The 19,923-nt window shown below is 46.1% G+C and overlaps 1 protein-coding gene across 1 annotated transcript; it reads left to right on the top strand.

Moving 5' to 3' along the window:
* Nucleotides 1–786: 786 nt before the first annotated feature.
* Nucleotides 787–11,882, top strand: ZNF599 (zinc finger protein 599). Its single transcript, XM_037517916.2, has 4 exons — nt 787–818; nt 2,734–2,860; nt 5,044–5,139; nt 7,529–11,882. Exons 1-4 carry the CDS (start codon nt 801–803, stop codon nt 9,052–9,054), a joined length of 1,767 nt encoding a protein of 588 aa, XP_037373813.1. The 5' UTR covers nt 787–800; the 3' UTR covers nt 9,055–11,882.
* The last annotated feature ends 8,041 nt before the right edge of the window (nt 11,883–19,923 follow it).

Raw genomic sequence — 19,923 nt, 5'->3', positions numbered from 1 at the left:
TCTTGACGAGGGCAGGAGCTGAGTCGCTGGACGTCAGGTCGTGCGACCTCAGGGGCACACCCTGGGCGCGGAGGGCCGGGGGGAGACGGGAGGCGGGGAAGGAAGGCGCGTCCACGCCGCTTCACATGGGCCTCGGGGCAGTTGGCCGCATCTCATGCGTGCCGGGTCCCGCGCCCTGCAAGGGTCACTGCTAGGCCCCAGGCCTCCCTTCCAGGTAAGAACTCCTCCAGCATGACCCAGTTCTAAAAATAAACTTTTGATGTGGCGCCAAATAGTACAAGTTACACCGTAACTATGCGTCCAGCTCTGCTTCTGTGCCACCCTCGCCCGGGTCTCTGCAACTTCAGACTCAACATGGCCGAGAGCGAACGCGCAGGCCCAAACTACGTTACCCGAGAGGCACCGCGCGGGGCGCCGACGCGACTGGCGGCCGGGGGCGGGGCCGGGGCCGGGCCGGGGGCGGGGCGGGGGCGGGCGGGCGGGCGGGCGGGGGCGGGGCTCCCGGCGTCCTCTCCGGGCGTCAGTTACCAGGTGGCGGCGGGCCGGGACCAACCACCCGCCGGCCGGCGCTCGGGGCGAGGGCGGCGGCCCAGACCGGGCCTCGAGAGCGAGCGGAGCTTGACAGCGAGGAGGGCGGACCCGCGGGGCCGGGCGCCCCGCCGAGCGCCCGCCGCAGCAGAAAGCAGCGCCCTGATCCTCGCGCGCGCTTCACAGCGGATCGCCCCGCAGGGCCGGCGCGAGGGGCCGGCTGGTCCCGGCTTTTGCGGCCGCCGCCCGGGCCCTGCCCCCGCCGCGGGGCCATGGCTGCTCGCGAGCCGGTGAGTGGCGGGTCACGGGAGCCCGCGCGCCGTGACGCTGGGACCCCGAGACTCCTCGCCTGTCCCTAGTGCTTTTGGCTCTGGGAGCACTGGGGAAATGGGGGGGGCGGCAAAAATCACCCCAATCCAGGTCAGGGATTATAGGGAGAGGCCCCCATTTGGGCTCTAACCTTGAGCTTGTCCCTTCACCCCCTTGGTCTCCATTCCCTCGGGCCTCCGCTGGGAATACTTCTCGGGCTCACTCCTGGGGGAGTCCGCACCCCACCCCCGCCCGGGGGCTCTGCTCAGCTGAGCGCCCGGAGAAGGGGTGGGAGCCTGCAGAGTAGAGGCGAGGTGGAAGCAGCGTTTTTGGATTTGCTGCTCCTCTAATGACAGTGGAAGTTCCCTGACAGGCTGGGGGAGGGTGGGGGCACTGGATTTATCGTTGCAGATGACATCCCTAGCTTGCAAGTGACCTTGCCACTTAACAGCAGCAAATCCACTTTCCTGTTTAACATATTTCCTCATATTTGCAGAGGACCGTGTTCGTTCCTGCCAGTGCCCTCCCCAGCACGCCACCCTGTCTGCTCTCACTGTGGCTCTGCTCACCTTCAGGATTTGTCTCATTCATTCATTTTTCCTCGCCTGGTTTGCTCCCTAACTTCATTTCCAGCCTCCTTCCAGTGTCCCCTTGGAGGGGTCTCCCCCGATTTTCCCAACTAAAGTCCCCCTAATCTTTGCAGTCCTCTCACTATCTTTTGTCGTTTTTTGAGCCCTCAGTGCCACAGGACTTTATCTGCCCGTTTAATTTCTTGTGAGGCTCTTTCCACGACCCCACAGGGTGAGCGCCTGTTTCTCTGCTGGAGCTATCCTGGCTGCTCGTGAGTGATGAGTGAAAGAGTCCCCCTCCAGGCTTCCCACCACACCTAGATTAACCCTAAACCCCCAACATGGCGGGACCAGAAGGACCTGGCTTCAAATCTTGCGCCTTGTCATTAGTGCAACTCTGAGCAACGTGCCTTTGAGCCACGTTGCTGATTGTGAGTGGAGATGATGGCGACTGCTCAGGAATGCTGCAAGATCAGTGACCTCAAACACACATGGAACCCTGGCATATGCTGGGCACTGCTGCGTTTGTTTTATGAACTTTTTCTCTTTAATTCCCACAGCAGCCTGGTGACTTGTGAACTAGGTATTGATATGGAAAATGAGACTCAAAGAATTAGCATGTGTTGGAGCCTCCCTGGTGGAGCAAAGGGTTGAGACGCAGCACTATGAAGCTATCCGCAGCCACTGCAGCAGGAGTTGGATACCCGGCTGGCCGGGGAGATACCCACATGGCACAGCAGACCTCTCCTGTCTCGCCCGCTGCGCCCCTCAGCAGTGTATTTCAGTCAATTTACCTGTTCTGGTGAATCTTCTCACACATACACACACACACACACACACACACACACACACACACCTCTCTGGCCTGTACCCCAGTTCTTGTATGCATAAATAAATAAATCTTTTTGAAAATTAGCATGTGTTGGCTCAAAAGGCTAGATTTGAGCCCCTCAGTCTAGCCCCAGACCTGGACACTTTCAGTCGCTTTAACACATCGGAAACCCTCTCTGTGAGCACAGGCCAGTGAGACTGTGCTGCGACCATCATTACTGGTTACTGTTTCTTCCCCAGTCTTTTAACGTCCCAGGGAACTGACTGCCCCTCACAGTGTTCACGTACTTTGCACATGGAGGCTCTCCTCTCCCCTCCTTTGTATTGCCAAAGGCATCACTGGCCTCCCTCATCAGCCCAGCACAGAGCTGGGTTCTTGGGACGTGCTCAGTGATTCAGGCCTTGGGTCTCTGGACTGTCGACGGTTACCCAGCAATAGGCACGAATCTCACTGACAGCCATAAACCCACCCCGCCACCTCTGTTTGACTTTCCAGGCGCTGGTGTCATTCGAAGACGTGGCCGTGACCTTCACTGGGGAGGAATGGAGACATCTGAACCCGGCCCAGAGGACCTTATGCCAAGAGGTGATGCTGGAGACTTGTGGGCTCCTGGTCTCACTGGGTAAGGCCACACCCCTCTCCCTGTGGCTCCCACAGCCTCTCACTCCACCCTCTCTCTCTGGGTGTGGCTGGCCAAGAAGGCCTCTGGAGCACACCTCCACTTCTCTCCGCAGCCGCGGGGTGTTCTCTTCTGCCCTCTTGATTGGCTTCCCTGTGTCTGCACCAGGGATTGTTGTCTAAGAAACGTAGTTCTTCTCAGCATGTGGGCTTATGTCTGATGTCCTGATTCCAGATCCCCAAAGAGAGGCTACTGATTCAGCTTGACTGAGTCAAATGCCTCACAGGCCATTTCCCAGGAGGGCCTCTGAAAAGGGGGTGAATGGGCCAAGAAGATATTGTCATCAATGCTAGTGCTGTCTTTCTAAGCGACACCATCTCAGCAAAAGGCTTTTTGGGCCCTGGTGCCTACACAGTTGGGCGTCGCTTCTGGAGACCCGAGCACGCTCCTCTGCTGCGGTGGGAGGTCATTTTAGAGGTGCACAGATTCATCATCAGATGGCGCTGATGGGCATCTGAGAAAGCTGTTTCTTTCCCCTTCTCTTCCCTGCTTCCCGATTACTGTTGAGAGTCTGTGTTGTCTTTAATGTTCCCGTGGCGGGTGGTTTGTTCCCCCTTTAGCAGAAAGAACAGGGGCAGGGCTCAGCCTTGAGCTGGCCACAGGAGCTCACTGGGACTTGATGAGACCATCTTGCCCCCAGCACAGTTTACTTTCACCTTTTAGTTAGCCCAAGTGAACTTAGAATAGGGCTGGGAACAGAACAAGGGCTACCTGGCAGGGGTGAGCACACAGCAGTGTGTCTGTTACCCATAATCACCCAAGGACGCCAAGGTCTCCCTTTTCCCGGTGGTCGAGACGGCTACCTCCTCGCCTTGTGTCCTGTCTCTCCCAGGAGGGGAGCCATCAAGCCAGGAAACAGTGTTTACTTTATGACAGCTGTGATTCGTTGCTGAGAGGCGCTTATAGGGGAGTCATTCCAGGTGGAAGGCCCAACACGAGCCACGTCCCTGAGAAGTTAGGGAGTCCGGTTATTCGCAGAGATGGCGGAAGGCCTGACTTACCTTCCCACTGCCCCGTTGCTAAGTTCCGTGCCAAGCAGGTAGCAGACCTCAGAGGTCATTTGCTAAGTGACAACTGCATGCAATCTGGCTGCCAGTAGCCGATTTTCCAGTGGAAGTTTCTGTGGCCCAGCGCCTCACTCACGGACTTCTCTCCAGGTCCCCGTCTTTAAACCTTCACATTTGGCACAATGTTTGGCTTTAAACCTTCACATTTGGGGGCCTCCCTGGTGGCGCAGGCAGTTGAGTGCCACACTGTGAAGCTGTCTGCAGCCTCTGCAGTGCAGGTTTGATCCCAGCCGGCCGGCGAGAATCCCACATGGCGCAGCAGACCTCTCCTGTTGCACCCGCTGCTCCCCTCAGCAGTGTATTTCGTCAGTCTGCCTGGTCTGCTCCCCACTCTCTCTGGTGAATTCTCTCACCCTCCCGCACATCTGGCCTGTACTCCGGATCTTGTATAGATAAATAAATCTTTTTAAAAAAAAAAAAAAAACCTTCACATTTGGCACAATGTTTGGCTGCATGGACCAGAAAACCTCATACTGGTTTCACCCTGAAAAAATGTAGTACTTCACCTAACGAGAAGCTCCAAGGTGATGCTGGCTCCTCAGTGGGCAGATGCCAACCCAGTTGCCTGCTGTCTCTCCTTAGCCCAGTCCTCAGGCCATTGTCCTCAGGGTGGCCACAGGATGAGGCAACAGCCCCTACAGCCAGCAGCCCCTCCCAGTCTGGGCTAGAGCTGGCTCTCCAGAATGGGCAGCAGCTTTAGGTCATCGTTACCTCTCACCGGTGACTGAGCAGACATTGCTCCCCAGGTGGCTTAGTCCAGCGATTTTAGCCATCTTTGGGCACCTGGGAAGCTTTAAAAAAAAAAAAATGCCATGTACAGTCCAGAGGCCCTAGGATTTGGATTTAACGTTTTCTGTGTTCAGAACCAGACATTTCCAGGTAGTTCTGAGGACAGGGAGGTTGAATCCCACTGGTGCAGATTAAGGAAGACTTCTGGGAGGAGGAGTCCCCTGTCCGGAGTTCCATGGTCGTGTGTAATGGGCACAGACTCCTGCTCACTGGAGTCCTCCTTTTATTCTTGCCTATATATTCATGCCCCATTTATTTCTCCATGTCCAGGGCATCCTGTTCCCAAACGAGAGCTCATCTACCTACTGGAACATGGGCAAGAACTATGGACAGTGACGAGAAGTCTCTCCCCACACGCCTATAGAGGTAAGTGGCTGACACTCTGGCAAGTGGAAAATCACGGTAGTCGGCTCCCAGGGAGTCACTGGTTGGCATTTCTTTTCATGGCCTTCCTGGGGACACGGTGATTACAGAGCATTTTGAACGGTCTGTCTGCTGTCTTCTTACCACCATCAATCACATCCTTTCCCAGAGTTGAAATGCAGTAATTAGGAAAATGTCCACTCGCCGGCCTCATGACCCTGGGGAAGGTGTATGACTTCCCTATGCCTTTGGTGTACAGTTAGGCTGAGTTAATGCCACCAGCTGTAAAAGATAAACTCCAAAATTTTGGTGGGTCAACAAATTCTTTTTCCTCATTCGTACCACAAATTAACATGGGTCAGCAGGAGAACTTGGTGCTGTGTATTTATGCACAGATCGAGGCATGCTGTTGTCAGTGTGTGGCTTCAAGGCTGCCCTGGTATCACCCAGCTGACCGAGAGGAACAGGAGTGAAGGGGCATCACCACATCCACCCGCGCACACACACAGCTCCCCCTCGCAGTCCACTAACAAAAACTGGCCACTGGGCTCTGTGTTGTCTCACGCTGGGGAACATGGTTTGGTTTTGTGTCCTAGGAAAACAGGCCACGAGGGTAATGAATATATTCTAAGTCTGCTAAACTCAGCCTGCATTTGGAAAAGATAGTGATAGTTTCTGCATCGCTGGATTGTTCGAGAAGGTAATAACACGCGAGTGCTTATTAGCATACTGCCTAACCCAAAGTAAGTACCCAGCAAAAGTTACCTGTGAGGGACGTTTATGTATTATTTAGTCATAACGAGTAGTGGTATCTTAAACTTCCTTCTAAATTCAGAAAGGACCGTCCTTTCTGCTATGCTTTGCAGCCCACCCTTGTCCACCTTCTGCATCAATCCCTGGTGTATCTGTCCATGCATGCGCCCCTCCTTCCATTTGTGATTCAGCTATCCCAGAAGCGGTGCCTGGCCTGTTATCCTACTGTCCTGCTGTCTTGTGAAACCTCTAGAGAACAGCTGCCTTTGTTGGTGCCACTTGTGGGCTGTGAATGGCAGCTGGAGCCACGAAGTATGTGGACGGGCACATAGTGAAGTTCCATAGAAACGTTTCTGAGCTTCCAATTCTGTTTTCTTCCTTTGACCACTGACAGTTTTATCTTTTATCTATGCCTACACCACACTTTCTTGAACCTCAATGTCCACATCAATATAATAGATCATATATAATTTCACCATAATCCGCATTTCTTTTTTTCCAGCAAAATTTGTGTTGATTTGCCATTCATTTACAAAAATATGTAAGTTTGAGAGTACAACTTCACACCCCAACACTTCACTCACTTCACTCACTTTTCACCAGAGCTCTGGTGTGAATACACTGTCACCTTACCTGCTCTATACTTCCCCTCTGCCACACACACACACAAACACACACACCATGGTAACCACCTAGTTTTCAAAGAGTTCAGAAATATTTTTGTTGTAATCCCAATTTCTCAAAGGGCCAATCCCCCCCTACCCCGCTGCTTTGTCACTCTTTAGAGATATCCTAGTCTCTCTTCTTCTATGTAAATTCTACAATCATCTTGTAATTATTCAAGAAGAATCCAACGGGGGTGTCTATTTGAAGTTATATTGAATTTATAGAAGAATCTGCGGAGAATCAATAACTTTACATTATTCTCTTTTTATACAGAGCTTCATTAAGTTTTATAATTTCCTCCTTCTAGATGTTATCTATGTAGTGTTCGATCGTCTAGTCTCTACTTAGACACAGCAGACACACTGCTATGTCCCCCCGGGTGCTACTCACCCCGCCTCGCTTTCACACAAGCAGGAATCCTGAGAATTTCTCTTTGGTCCCTCCTGCCTCTCCACCCTCATCTCCACCATCCTCTCATCCCCCTCACTGTACCGGGCATTCAGCATTCTCTTAAGACTCTGGAGCTTCAGCTTTCTGTCTTTGCACCCTCTCTCCTAGAATCTATGAATTCCCACTCTCACACAGCTTATTTCTGCTTCCTCTAGGGGCCTCCACTAACCACTTCCTGTCTCCCCTCTGGGCACACCTTCCTTCCGCAGTCACAGCGCTGTGACATGTCTTCTTGGCCTCACACAGTGCTCGCATTAACCTGCCTTCCCCCTGTTTTGAGAGTGAGGAGTCCCTACTCCTGATTCTGTGGCCCCTGCCCCAGCTCTTCCTCCTGGGTTTCCTTTTAAAGATAACAAGAGTCCAAGGCTTACTAGAAGAAGAAACTGCAATCCTCGGTTTAAGAGATATAAAAACGTGCCTGAGGAGCATTATTTTCATGTTCATTCTTCATTAAAGTGATGACTTTATTCATTCTATGTTGACATTGCAAACAGACATCTTTTTTGTAACTGGTTTCCTTCAGGTGACAAAGTGAAACCCACAACCACAGAGCCTGCTGCTGCCCGGCTGGCCTCCACCGAGGAGGCCTCCTTTGAAGAACAAGTGACACAGACAGCCTTGAGGGATTCCAACTCGGGGCAAGCGGGAGATCAAGAGAAACGATCAGAACTGCAGGAGGGGAGCTTGAGGCCAGGAACAAACCCCCAGAAGGAGACATACTCCAGGATGCTGGACCATAAACACGGTGACTTAGGGACAGGTGACAGTCTGTGCTTAAGGGTTTTACAGGAGCAAGTGACCACACCAGATGCCCTGCATGAACGTGACTCCCAAGGACCAGCAAAAGACCCTGTCCCTGATACAAGGAATAACCGCTATAAATGCAAGGAATGTGGAAAAGGGTTTAGCAAGAACTGGGCCTTGGTTCGGCACCAGCAGATTCACGCCGGAGTGAAGCCCTACGAATGCAAGGAATGCGGGAAAGCCTGTCGCTACCTGGCAGACTTCATTCGACATATGAGGTTTCATACTGGGGAAAAACCATACAAGTGTGTGGAGTGCGAGAAGGCTTTCAAACGCAGATCCCACCTCACAGAGCACCAGCGTATTCATACCGGAGATAGGCCCTACAAGTGCAAAGAGTGTGGTAAAGCTTTCACCCACCGTTCGTCTTTTATCCAGCATAACATGACCCACACTAGAGAAAAGCCCTTTCTGTGCAAAGAATGTGGGAAAGCGTTTTACTATAGCTCTTCCTTCGCTCAGCACGTGCAGATCCACACTGGAAAGAAACGCTATGAGTGCAGTGAATGTGGCAAGGCCTTCACTCACCGCTCCACATTTATCCAGCATAACATGTCCCACACAGGAGAAAAGCCTTTTCTGTGCAAAGAATGTGGGAAAGCTTTTTGCGTTAATTCATCCTTCACTCAGCACATGAGGATTCACACTGGAGAGAAACCCTACGGGTGCAGCGAATGTGGAAAGGCCTTTACTCACCGCTCCACTTTCATCCGGCATAAGAGGACTCATACTGGAGAGAAGCCCTTTGGGTGCAAAGAATGTGGGAAGGCCTTTTGTGACAGCTCTTCCTTAATTCAGCACGTGAGAATACACACAGGCGAGAAGCCCTATCAGTGCAGGCAATGTGGAAAGGCCTTTACACACCACTCTGTTTTTATCCGGCATAATAGGACCCACAGTGGAGAAAAACCCTTGGAGTGTAAAGAATGTGCAAAAGCTTTTTACTACAGCTCGTCCTTTATTCGTCACATGAGGATTCACACAGGAGAGAAGCCCTATGTCTGTGGAGAATGTGGAAAGGCCTTTACCCAACCTGCAAATTTTGTTCGGCATAGTAGGATCCACACTGGAGAAAAACCCTATGAGTGCAAGCACTGTCAGAAGGCCTTTTGTGACAATTTTGCCTTAACTCAACACACGAGAACTCATACTGGGGAGAAACCCTTTGAATGCGTAGAATGTGGAAAGGCCTTCAGCCACAGCTCATCTTTCACTCATCATCGAAAGATCCATACCAGAGTTTAAAAGACGTAGGAAGACCTTTGCAAATATGTTCATCTCACTCAATTTTAGTGAGCTCGTACTGGTGAAAGACCTTTCCTCTTGAATCTAACCATTCGTGGAAATATTTTGACCAGAGAATTAACTTAGTACCTGATAATTGATACTGAAGAGGAACACTCAAATTTATCATCTCTTTGAAAGCTTTTTGTGACAGGTAATCACTTGTCATCTAAAGAGTCGTTTTAGAAACTGACCCAGCTTAGGCCATTAGGCTCTATCTGAAAATCATCCACAGGAGAGACTCGATGGCTCTCGTGCATTTAGGGAAAATGTCAGCAACAACCATTATCATTAACATTACAAATCCATCTTAACAGTATTTTAAAAGAGGGCCTCCCTAGTGGTGCAAGGGGTTGAGACACAACTTATGAAGCAATCTGCAGCCACTGCAGCATGAATTCGATCCCCGGCCAGGGAGATACCCACATGGTGCAGCAGAACTCTCCTGACTTGCCCGCTGCTCCCCTCAGCAGTGTATTTCAGTCAATCTGCCTGTTCTGTTCCCCATTCTGTCTCTGGTGAGTCCTCTCACCCCCCACACCTCTGGCCTGTACCCCAGTTCTTGTATGCATAAATAAATATTTTTTTAAAAAGAGTATTTTAAAAGAACAAGGAGAAGCAGAGGAGATGTAGAAGAGAAAGGGAAAAGAAATGCATGTATGAGTTCTTTCCAACTGCCCCGTCAAGCCTGTGAAAATACGTCATTTGGGGGAGAGGTTGGGGTAGGAGAGATAAAAAGGCTTTGTCCCCTTTATATAACTTTCGTACAGCCAGAGTTAGAGCAGTTAGACCACTAAGGGCAGCTCTGCCAACACTGATTAAAAGTATAATTTATTCCAAAAATTCTTAATGTCTACCCTTGAATAACAGGTTTTTGAGAAATATAAAGGCCTGAGCCTTTTACACAGATAAATGCAGACATGTGTAGTTAATTCTTAATAGTCATAGTATATTCTGTAAATTAGTGAGTTTTGAACCATTGCTACTAGGGGAAATATAAGCCTAGGGTCCTTTGAACTTTCATCATATTTCCAATCAAACAATATATAACCTTTTATAGAATTTTTTTTTCTGTTTAAATATACCTTATATTTTTTATAATGTTTCTTATAAATTATGGGGTAGCATTTCACTAGAATAAAAATGTTTCAATTGCATCATTTTTGTGTAAGGTCCTCTATTATTGTATTAACTCTCACTCAGCTGAACACATACCAATAGCACACATATTCAGTGGTCAGAATAAATAGTAAAAAACCGTACAGTACTGTAAACACATGCTGTGCTGCACAGTAGATTCATGCAAAGAACATCCTAAGAAAAATTAAAGATTAAAATAAATTAGATGTTAAAGTTAACTAACATCTGGGGCCGCCCTGGTGGTGCAAGAGATTAAGACGCAATCTATGAAGCTGTCCTCAGCCTCTGTAGCATGAGTTCTATCCCCAGCCAGCCAGGGAGCGAGCAACCCACATGGCGCGGCAGACCTCTCCTGACTTGCCCGCTGCTCCCCTCAGCAGTGTATTTCACTCAGTCTGCCTGTTCTGTTCCCCACTCTGTCTCTGGTGAATCCTTCTACCCCTCCACACCTCTGGCCTGTACCCCAGTTCTTGTATGCATAAATAAATTAATCAATCTTTAAAAAAATTAACTAACATCCTTTTAATGAGTTGCTGAGTTTGTGCTAGGCCACTGCACTGTTGCCAACCCCTGAGTTTGGCATGTCCCGAGAAACCTGAGAGGTTGGTGGAACTTACTCTGCAAAAGAGGAAGATGCTGACAGGGATGGCGTATCAACATTTAGCACTTCTGGGACCTCCCTGGTGGCACAAAGGGTTGAGGTGCAGCACTATGAAGCTGTCCGCAGCCACTGCAGCATGAGTTCAATCCCTGGCCAGGGAGCTACCCACATGGTGCAGCAGACCTCTCCTGTCTCGACGCTGCTCCCCTCAGCAGTGTATTTCAGTCAGTCTGCCTGTTCTGTTCCCCACTCTGACTCTGGTGAATCCTCTCACCCCCCACATCTCTGGCCTGCACCCCAGCTCTTGTATACATAGATACCTTAAAAAAAAACAACAAAACAAAACATTTAGCACTTCTGCCTGGGGAGCCGTGTCACTTGTTGAATCCACAGTTTTCCCTCCTGAACTGGCTTTAAAAACCACCAGTTTTCTATTCTTGGCTTTTGCCTCAGATCTCTAACTGTCTTGGCATAAGGAGGACATGAAGTGCAGCTTAGGTGCCCAAGTTTTAGGCCAAGTTCAAGCATAGGGTTATATTCTTCCATGTCATTGAAATCTTTTCTAATGCTGAATTTCACTCTGCATTTTGGAATCTTAGATTGATTTTCATCACCATCCTCATCATCACTGACTTTGATTTCTTGTTTTGCCAACTCTCCCAGCATTTTTTTTTGGGGTGAGTGGGTCTGCCTTCTCTGTCAAAATTTCTTCCAGATCTTCCATGTCATGGTAGCCTTTCACATTTATTTGCCATGAGATATACATTATGTATTTGACACTGTTCTTGATATTTTCTGTAACACTTTCAAAGCCTTTGACATTTTTCATAAAGTCTGGCCAAACATTCCCCAGGAGCTGCTGACAGTCTGCTTGATTCCCCAGGCCGTGGGATCACCACAATAGTGGTGTGTACGATGACTGACTTCCAGTATCCAACAGGCAGTTTTCTTGTTGATAGTGAGGGCTCTGCTATAAAGCTCCTTCATGTCATGTACTGGGAAAGTTTTTACTATGCCCTTGTTTTTTTATGCATATTTGTATTTGTATTTATTTATGCATACAAGAACTAGTGTACAGGCCAGAGATGTGGAAGGTGAGAGGATTCACCAGAGACAGAGTGGGGAGCAGAACAGGCAGATTGACTGAAATACACTGCTGAGGGGAGCAGCGGGCAAGATAGGAGAGGTCTGCTGTGCCATGTGGGTAGCTCCCTGGCCGGGAATCGAACTCATGCTGCAGAGGCTGCGGGTAGCTTCATAGGTTGTGTCTTAACCCCTTGCACCACAAGGGAGGCCCTACTATCCCCCTGTTGAGAGATTAGACAGAAGTAGTGTTTGGGGGCATGAAAAGGAAACAGACACAACAGAATACTACTCAGCAATAAAAAGAGATGAAGTCTTCTTATGACAACATGGAAGGTACTGAAGGGGATTATGCAACGTGAAATATGTCTGAAGGAAAAAGATAAATCCTGGAACTTAAGGGAAAATACTAAGCCAAAGTAAAGCTTTGACATATGGCTGCAGAGCTGAGGCTACCAGAGGGGGAGGAACAAAGAGGGTGGAAGATTATGGGTGTTTTGGTGATGGGTGTGGTGTGGTCACATACATCTGAGGAGATGTGAACATATTTCACTAAATCCTACAGTGTTGTAAGCCAAGTTACCTCCATTTAAAAAAAAATGTTACAAAAGAAAATAAAGTTAAAGGCAATATTAACAAATAAAACCTCATTTTATGAAGAGTAAACATAAGAACATCTAGGTTGGGATGTACATTGTTAAGTTCTTCATGGGAATGGAGTGGGCTATTATTCAAAATAAAATCTTGGGGACTAGTCTGTTGACCTAGAGATACTTATCTTCTTGGAGGGGCTCTTGTACAATCAATCCCAGAAAGCTTCTGACATTCCCCAGAACTTGTTCCCCTACAGTGACTGTCCTTTGCTTCAGATACAGCCCTTGAAGTTTCTGTAGATCCGGGACTTCTGTACACAGTAGTTTGCCTTAAAGGTCTTGATCTGGACCAATACATTTCTTTGGCTTTCAGTCTTATCACAATGCTGTCTTCCACACTTTTTTTTAAAAAGTCAGGCTTCAGCTCATGAATCAACAACTTTAGTGACTTTTCCAGTTTCATCACACACCTTCAACACTTTCTGGAGTATCCTCATGTACTATTAAATTTTCTCTTCCTTTTTTTTTTTTTTTTAAGAGGCATGTATTTTTATTTATTTATTTTCTTCTTACTTTTGGATCTATCATCTATTGATTCATCAGCATTGAACCCTCAGCCAATAGCATATAACTCACACCTGAATGAAGATCATGTAGCAGATGTGTTTACTCTAAGACACATCACAGCCTTCTTGCACTTGCAAACACTACACAGAACTTCAGTGCTACGCTTGGGGCCATATTAAACAGAAAACTCAACAACAAAACAGCAAAATAGATTAGAAATGCTTATCTGGGGCCTCCCCGGTGGCGCAGCGGTTGAGCGCTGGGTTGCGAAGCTGCCCGCGGCCTCTGTGGCTCCGGTTCGATCCCCGGCAGCTCCCTGGCCACCGGAGGAGGGTCCCACATGGCGCGCAGACCTCCCCTGCCGCCCGCTGCTCCCCTCAGCAGTGTACTTCAGTCCTTCTGCCTGCTCTGCTCCCCGCTCTGGCTCTGGTGAATTCTCTCACCCTCCCGCGCTTCTGACTGTACCCAGTGCATGTATAAACAAAACAAACAGACAAACAAACAAATAAATAAAACATGCTTCTATTAAAAAAAAAAAAAAGAAATGCTCATCTGTTAATGCTCATCCGTAAATGAGTTTACCTTTCATCTTTTCCTAATTTACAATGAATTTTAATCTAATATAATAAAGCACTCCTAAAATGTGCTAACGGAAATAAAAGCCTCAATGGTAATTAGGCAGAGTTTATTAATCAAAGAGAGGATTAAAACCTGGGAAGCAGTCCAATAGATTTTACTCTTCAAGAATTGTTTCACACATGCAATTTGCAGCAACATGGATGGTGCTGGAAGGGATCATGCTCAGCGAAATAAGCCAGAAATAAAAAGAAAAATACCGGATGTTCTCACTCATAGCAGGAATCTAGAAAACTTAAATAAGGGACCAGGGAAATGAATAACTATAAGAAAGTGAAAATCAAAATCAACAAAAAACTATGAACCAGAGACACTCTATGGGGGGTAGGAGGCAGGGAGGGGAGGGATTGGGGTCAAAATAAGGGGGGTGCAATTGTAATGGGAATATAAAAATAAAATTTATTTACAAAAAAAAAAGAATTGTTTCAAAATCACAAATTTCAATTTAATTTATATTACATTAAAATTTACTGTAGAGGCCTCCCTGATAGCACACGGGTTAACTATCAAGTTATTGCCAGCCACTGAAGCCTGAGTTCAATCCCGAGCCAGGGAACTGACCCACATGGCGCAGCAGACCTCTCCTGTCTCGCCCACTGCTCCCCTCAGCAGTGTATTTCAATAAATGTGCCTGTTCTGCTTCCCACTCTCTCTGGTGAATGCTCTCACCCCCCAACCCCACCCCTGCACCTCTGGCTACACCCCAGTTCTTATATGAATAAATAAAAACAAATCTTTAAAATAAAATTCACTGTAAATTAAGAAGCCATAAAATATTATTTCTTATGATTTTTCTAGTCATTTAAAGTGTAAAAACTATTCTAAGACCATGAGGCATTTAAAAACAGATGGCAGACAAGGTCTGGCCTCTGAATTGTTCGCTCTATGTCTTTATACCAGTACCATGTTGCATTGTACAAGGTTTTGAGGTTGGGTAATATGAATCCTCCAACTTTATTCTTCTGTTTAAAGATTGTTTGGGCTAAATGGAGTCTCATGCAATTCCATATGAACTTGGAAATTGATTTTTTCCATTTCTGCAACAATTAAGAAAAAAAGGCCGTCAGAATTTTTATAGATTGCATTGAATCTCTGTATTTCCTTGGTAGTATTGTCATCTTAACAACATTAAGGCATTCTATTTCTTTGGAAGATGAGTATCTTTCCATTTATTTAGGACTTCTTTAATATTGTTCAGCAGTGTTTTTGTTTTCAGTGTACAAGTCTTTCAGTTTCTTGATTAGATTTATTGCTAAATTTGGGCCTCCCTGGTGGCGCAAGAGGTTAGGATCCAACCTATGAAGCTATGGGCAGGAACTGCAGCATGAGTTCGATCCCCGGCCAGGGAGCTACCTACATGGTGCAGGAGACCTCTCCTGCCTCACCTACTGCTCCCCTCAGCAGTGTCAATCTGCCTTTTCTGTTCCCCACTCTCTCTGGTGGATCCTCGGTAGGGAGGATAAAGTCAGTAATAATATCTCCATTTTCATTTCTTATTTTTTTGTGTCTTCTCTTTTTCTCTTGGTCTAAGTGAAGGTTTTTTATTTTCACAGAGCCAACTTTTGGTTTTATTGATTTTCTGTTATTTTCTATTTAGTTTATCTCCATTCTATTTTTATTTCCTCCTTTCTGTAGCTTTTGGTTTAATTTGTCTTTTTTGAAGTTCTTAAAGGTATAAAGTTAGGTTACTGGTTTCAGATCTTTATGTATAAATTTCCCTCCAGGCACTGCTTTTGTAGCATACTATATACTTTGTAATGTTATGTTTTCATTTCCATTTGTCTTTAAGAAATTTCTGGTTTACTTTGTGATTTCATCTTCAACCACTAGCTGTTGTCTTAGTTCATTTAGGCTGCTATAACAAAATACCGTAAATTGGGTCACTTACAAATACAGAAAATCAGGATTCTAATATTGCTGGCCTCTCTTCCATGTTGCAAATGTCTCACTGCATCCTCACACAGTAGAAGGACCTTTTTTATAAGAGCACTAATCCCACTTATGAGGGCTCCACCCTCATGACCTAAGTATCTGCCAAAAGCCCCACCTCCACCTCCTACTACCATCACATTGGGCATTAGGAATTCAGCATAAATTTTGAGAGGGCATATTCAGACCATAGCAATATTCAAGCATGTATTTTCTGCATATTCATGAATTTTCCAGTGTTCCTTTACTTAGCAATTTCTAACTACATCCTATTGTGGTCAAATGCATTGTTTTCTCTATCTTTTAACATCTATTTAGATTTATTTTGTGGCCTACTGTATGGTGTATCCTAGAAAATGTACATGTACTTGGCAACAATGTATATTCTGCACTATTTGGATGGAGTGTTGTTAGGTACAGTTGTTCATGTAGCTGTTTGTCTCATCTATTTTTTTATCTTCTGTGTGGCTCACAATCCATTGCGGTATTGAGGTTTCTCATTATCAAGTAGGTTGTCTACTTCTCTTTTTAATTCTACCAATCCCCATCTCTCTTTGGGCTACAATTTTCCCTCAGCTTTTTCTATCACCGTCAACCTATTTGTGTCTTTAGATCTAATGCCTCTTGGAGACAACATGTAGCTGGATCATAAGTTTAAAAATCTGGCTTGAACTTGTCATTTGGACACATATTTAAAATAACTATTGGAAAGGAAGTTACTTCTGCCATTTTGCTGTTTTCTATATATCCTTTAACCTTTTGTAATCCCTCATTTTCTCCAATATTGCCTGAGGATGCCTGATACCTAAAGTAAATAAACTTTGCAAGGTAGGCAATATTCCCTCTGGCAGGTGAGTTTGTTAATAAGGGAGAGATGGGGGAAGTTGAAGGAAATGCATGGTCAAAGAGAGTACTTTTTGTCTGTGGAGGCATAAGAGGACCTGTGTGGCTACCAAGAGAAATCATCATCAGAGGACCTCCCCAGTGGTGCAGCGGTTGAGTGCTGGGCTGCGAACCTGCCTGCAGCCTCTGCAGTGCCAGTTCGATCCCCGGCCGCTGGCAAGGGTCCCACATGGTGCGCAGACCTCTCCTGCCATGCCGGCTGCCCCCCTCAGCAGTGTACTTCGTCAGTTTGCCTGTTCTCCCCGCTCTGGCTCTGGTGAATTCTCTCACGCTCCAGCACTTCTGACTGTACCGAGTGCTTGTATAAATAAATAAATCTTTTTAAAAAAAAAAATCGTCAGAGACACAATATTGCCAGCAGTTATGTGGCCTTTTACTGGATGTTCAAGTCTAGCCTGTGTTCCTGATATATATAACTTTGAGATACTTCCTAGATCTGCCTAAATCTCAGATCACTGACTGCAGCGTGGAGATAATTATGATATATACCTCACAATCTGTGGGAGGATTAACAAAGAAAAACAGAGTAAAATACATGTGCCAGGAACTCCTATTTTTTGTGTATGGCTATTTTCTCTTTAACTCTCACAAGCATCCAGTAAGGAGGGAGCTTGTTCTGTTTTGTTTATGCAGAAATTAAGACTTGAGAACTTAAGTGACTTCCTTTTTTATTTTTTTAAGATTTATTTATTTATACAAGCACTGGGTACAGTCAGAAACGCGTGAGGGTGAGAGAATCCACCAGAGCCAGAGCAGGGAGCAGAACAGGCAGACTGACAAAATACACTGCTGAGGGGAGCAGCGGACACGGCAGGAGAGGTCTGCACACCACGTGGGACCCTCACCTGGCGGCTGGGGATCGAACCAGCGCTGCAGAGGCTGCGGGCAGCTTCGCAACCCAGCGCTCAACCGCTGCACCACGGGGGAGGCCCTGAAGTGACTACTTTTAAGGGCATAGACAAGTGTTGGTTCTCGATACACTGATTCAAACCTGGGAATTTGGATCCAGAATTGGTAATATTTAATTGCTTGAATACTGTCTGTACACCCCTGAGGACACAGTGTCGGTGTACACTATACAGTACAGGCACACCATGCAGGCATACAGCCATGAAGCTCAGCAGCTGCTGCTAACAATGGTACATTTTCTCCTATTCATCTTCCATGGCAGCCCCATCTCTCTCAAGCCACACAAGCCTCGTCACTGGCTTTCCTCAATGACTTCTTCATAGGTGGCGTTTTTCCTTCTAACACAATTGCCTCCAGCTGAAAAGCAGCATCTGGTTTTCCCTTGGCACCAGCACAGAGTATCGCCCAAGAAGTGCTCAGTGATAGGGTCCTCGTTCTTTCAGGATCCTCATCGACAACTGCACCATGAGCTCTAATCACGTAAGATCGAGGCTAACCAGCTGCCTTGGCTTTCCAGGCACTGGTGACCTTCACTGGCATGGCTGTAACTGCTGCTGCGGAACAATGAGGGCAAGTGACTCAGCCCTGAACTGAGAGGTGATGAAGTCTTTCAGGCTTCTGGTCTCACTAGACAAAGCCTTACCTCTCCTCCACACAGGAACCTGAAGCCAACTTCAGTCTTCACTTTTTCCAAAACTCCTCTGTAGGGCACCCTCCTTCCTTCCTGCAACTCTGCTGTATTCTTGTATCACCTCCTTTCTGGTGATCTTTGTGTCTCCTTAGAGTATTTTGGAAAAAAATACATTGCCCCTCAAAATATTAAAGGGTTTTTTTTGTTGTTGTTGTTGAAGTCTTATAATAATGGGAGTCTTGTAAGAATGCCCCATAAGTGAACCAGCAGGTAGGTGTGAGTTCAATTCCCAGCCAGGTTGCTGACCCACACATGGTGCAGCAGACTTCTCCTGTCTCGCCTGCTGCTCCCCACTCTGTCTCTGGTGAACACTGTCACCCCCCATACCACTGGTTTACACCCAGTTCTAGGCAAAATTTCAAAAAAAAAAAAAAAAAGTAACAGTGAAATAAGCCAGATGTAGAACAACAAATACCATATGATTTCACTGATCTGGGTATATAGGGAAAAAATGAATAAAATGATTTTAGTCTATAAAACCAATTAATGGTTACTAGAGAGAAGGGGGCAGGGTGGGTAAACTGGGATAAAAGAGACATTTGTATGGTAGACAGAATTTGGACAGTTAATGGTGTACTTCATGTAGTATCTATAGGGGTTGATTTTCAATAATGTACATGAAACTTAGAAAAAAGTGACAGGTGATTAGGATGACCTACTAAAATATGTGGTATTTGAGACCAGAACAATGAAGCAGCCATGTGGAAATAATGACTATAATACTCATTTAATATTTTTGAGGTGCCAGGTATTGTAAGCATATCAATTATTTAATTTCATAAAATCCTGTAAGACAGACATTATCACCATTTCTACAGATATGGAAACAGATGTGCTATATAATATGGTAACTTGTCCAAGGTCATACAAAGCCAGGACACATCCAACTTGCAGTTATGCCCAGGCAACATGACCCCAGAGCTTATGTTCTGCACACACATACACATATGCACACATGGGGTTATGACTTATTTATCTGCCCAGAGTAGATGTGCAAGAGATGGTTACAAGTGTGACTGAGCATGATTCATATTATTATCTTAGCTCAATCTTTAACTGTAATAAAGTAATATATTCTTATTGCTGTCTTAAGACCTTCACTATCATTTAAAGTGAAGGCACTTTAACTCAAGAATTATAAACATTGCTATTTGTGTGCTCATGGGGAATTCTCTTTGTAGTACCAGTGCTTGGTAGAGCAAGGGAAAGAAAGAATGATAGAAAACTATTGCCATTAACCTACAACTCTGTGTGTGTGTGTGTGTGTGTGTGTGTGTGATATAACTGCTCTATCCATAATAACATAGCATGTTAATTTGTTTGATACCATGCCATGCTCCCTTAACTGCAAATCTCTCAGGCTCTTGTATTTTGGGGTTGTTTTTTTTTTGCAGTTTTTGCAACATTCATGAATTTCAAGATACGTCTCATTACTAAACATAAAAGGAAAGATACATTTCTAATTTAAAAAATTCACCATCCTGATCCAAACCCTCTAGCTCGACTGAGAATTGCTATGCTCCTGGCTTTCAGTTAAGGTAGTGCATGTTCTAGAGTGGAGTGCTTTGTCTAAAGTCAGAAACTCTATCACTCACACTACACAATTACTGTATTGAGTGATACAATATTCCTTTTTAATTCTCTTGCAAGTTATCAAGTCAAAAAGAACCTAATCTGAAATATAAACTTGTAACTTTCCTTTTCTTGCAAATGTCCACAGAATCCAAATCACTGATTAGTATGGCTAAACTTGATAGGAAACCATGGGAATCAATAAG

Source organism: Talpa occidentalis, unplaced genomic scaffold (genome assembly GCF_014898055.3).
Source record: "Talpa occidentalis isolate TD23 unplaced genomic scaffold, MPIMG_talOcc4v2.1 talOcc4.17, whole genome shotgun sequence".
Classification (NCBI taxonomy): Eukaryota; Metazoa; Chordata; class Mammalia; order Eulipotyphla; family Talpidae; genus Talpa; species Talpa occidentalis.
This window is presented reverse-complemented; position numbering and strand designations above follow the sequence as displayed.

Coding starts and splice junctions, on each gene's coding strand:
- ZNF599 (XM_037517916.2), top strand. Junction 2,861..5,043: donor TGGGCTCCTGGTCTCACTGG/GTAAGGCCACAC, acceptor CTCCATGTCCAG/GGCATCCTGTTCCCAAACGA. Junction 5,140..7,528: donor CTCCCCACACGCCTATAGAG/GTAAGTGGCTGA, acceptor GGTTTCCTTCAG/GTGACAAAGTGAAACCCACA.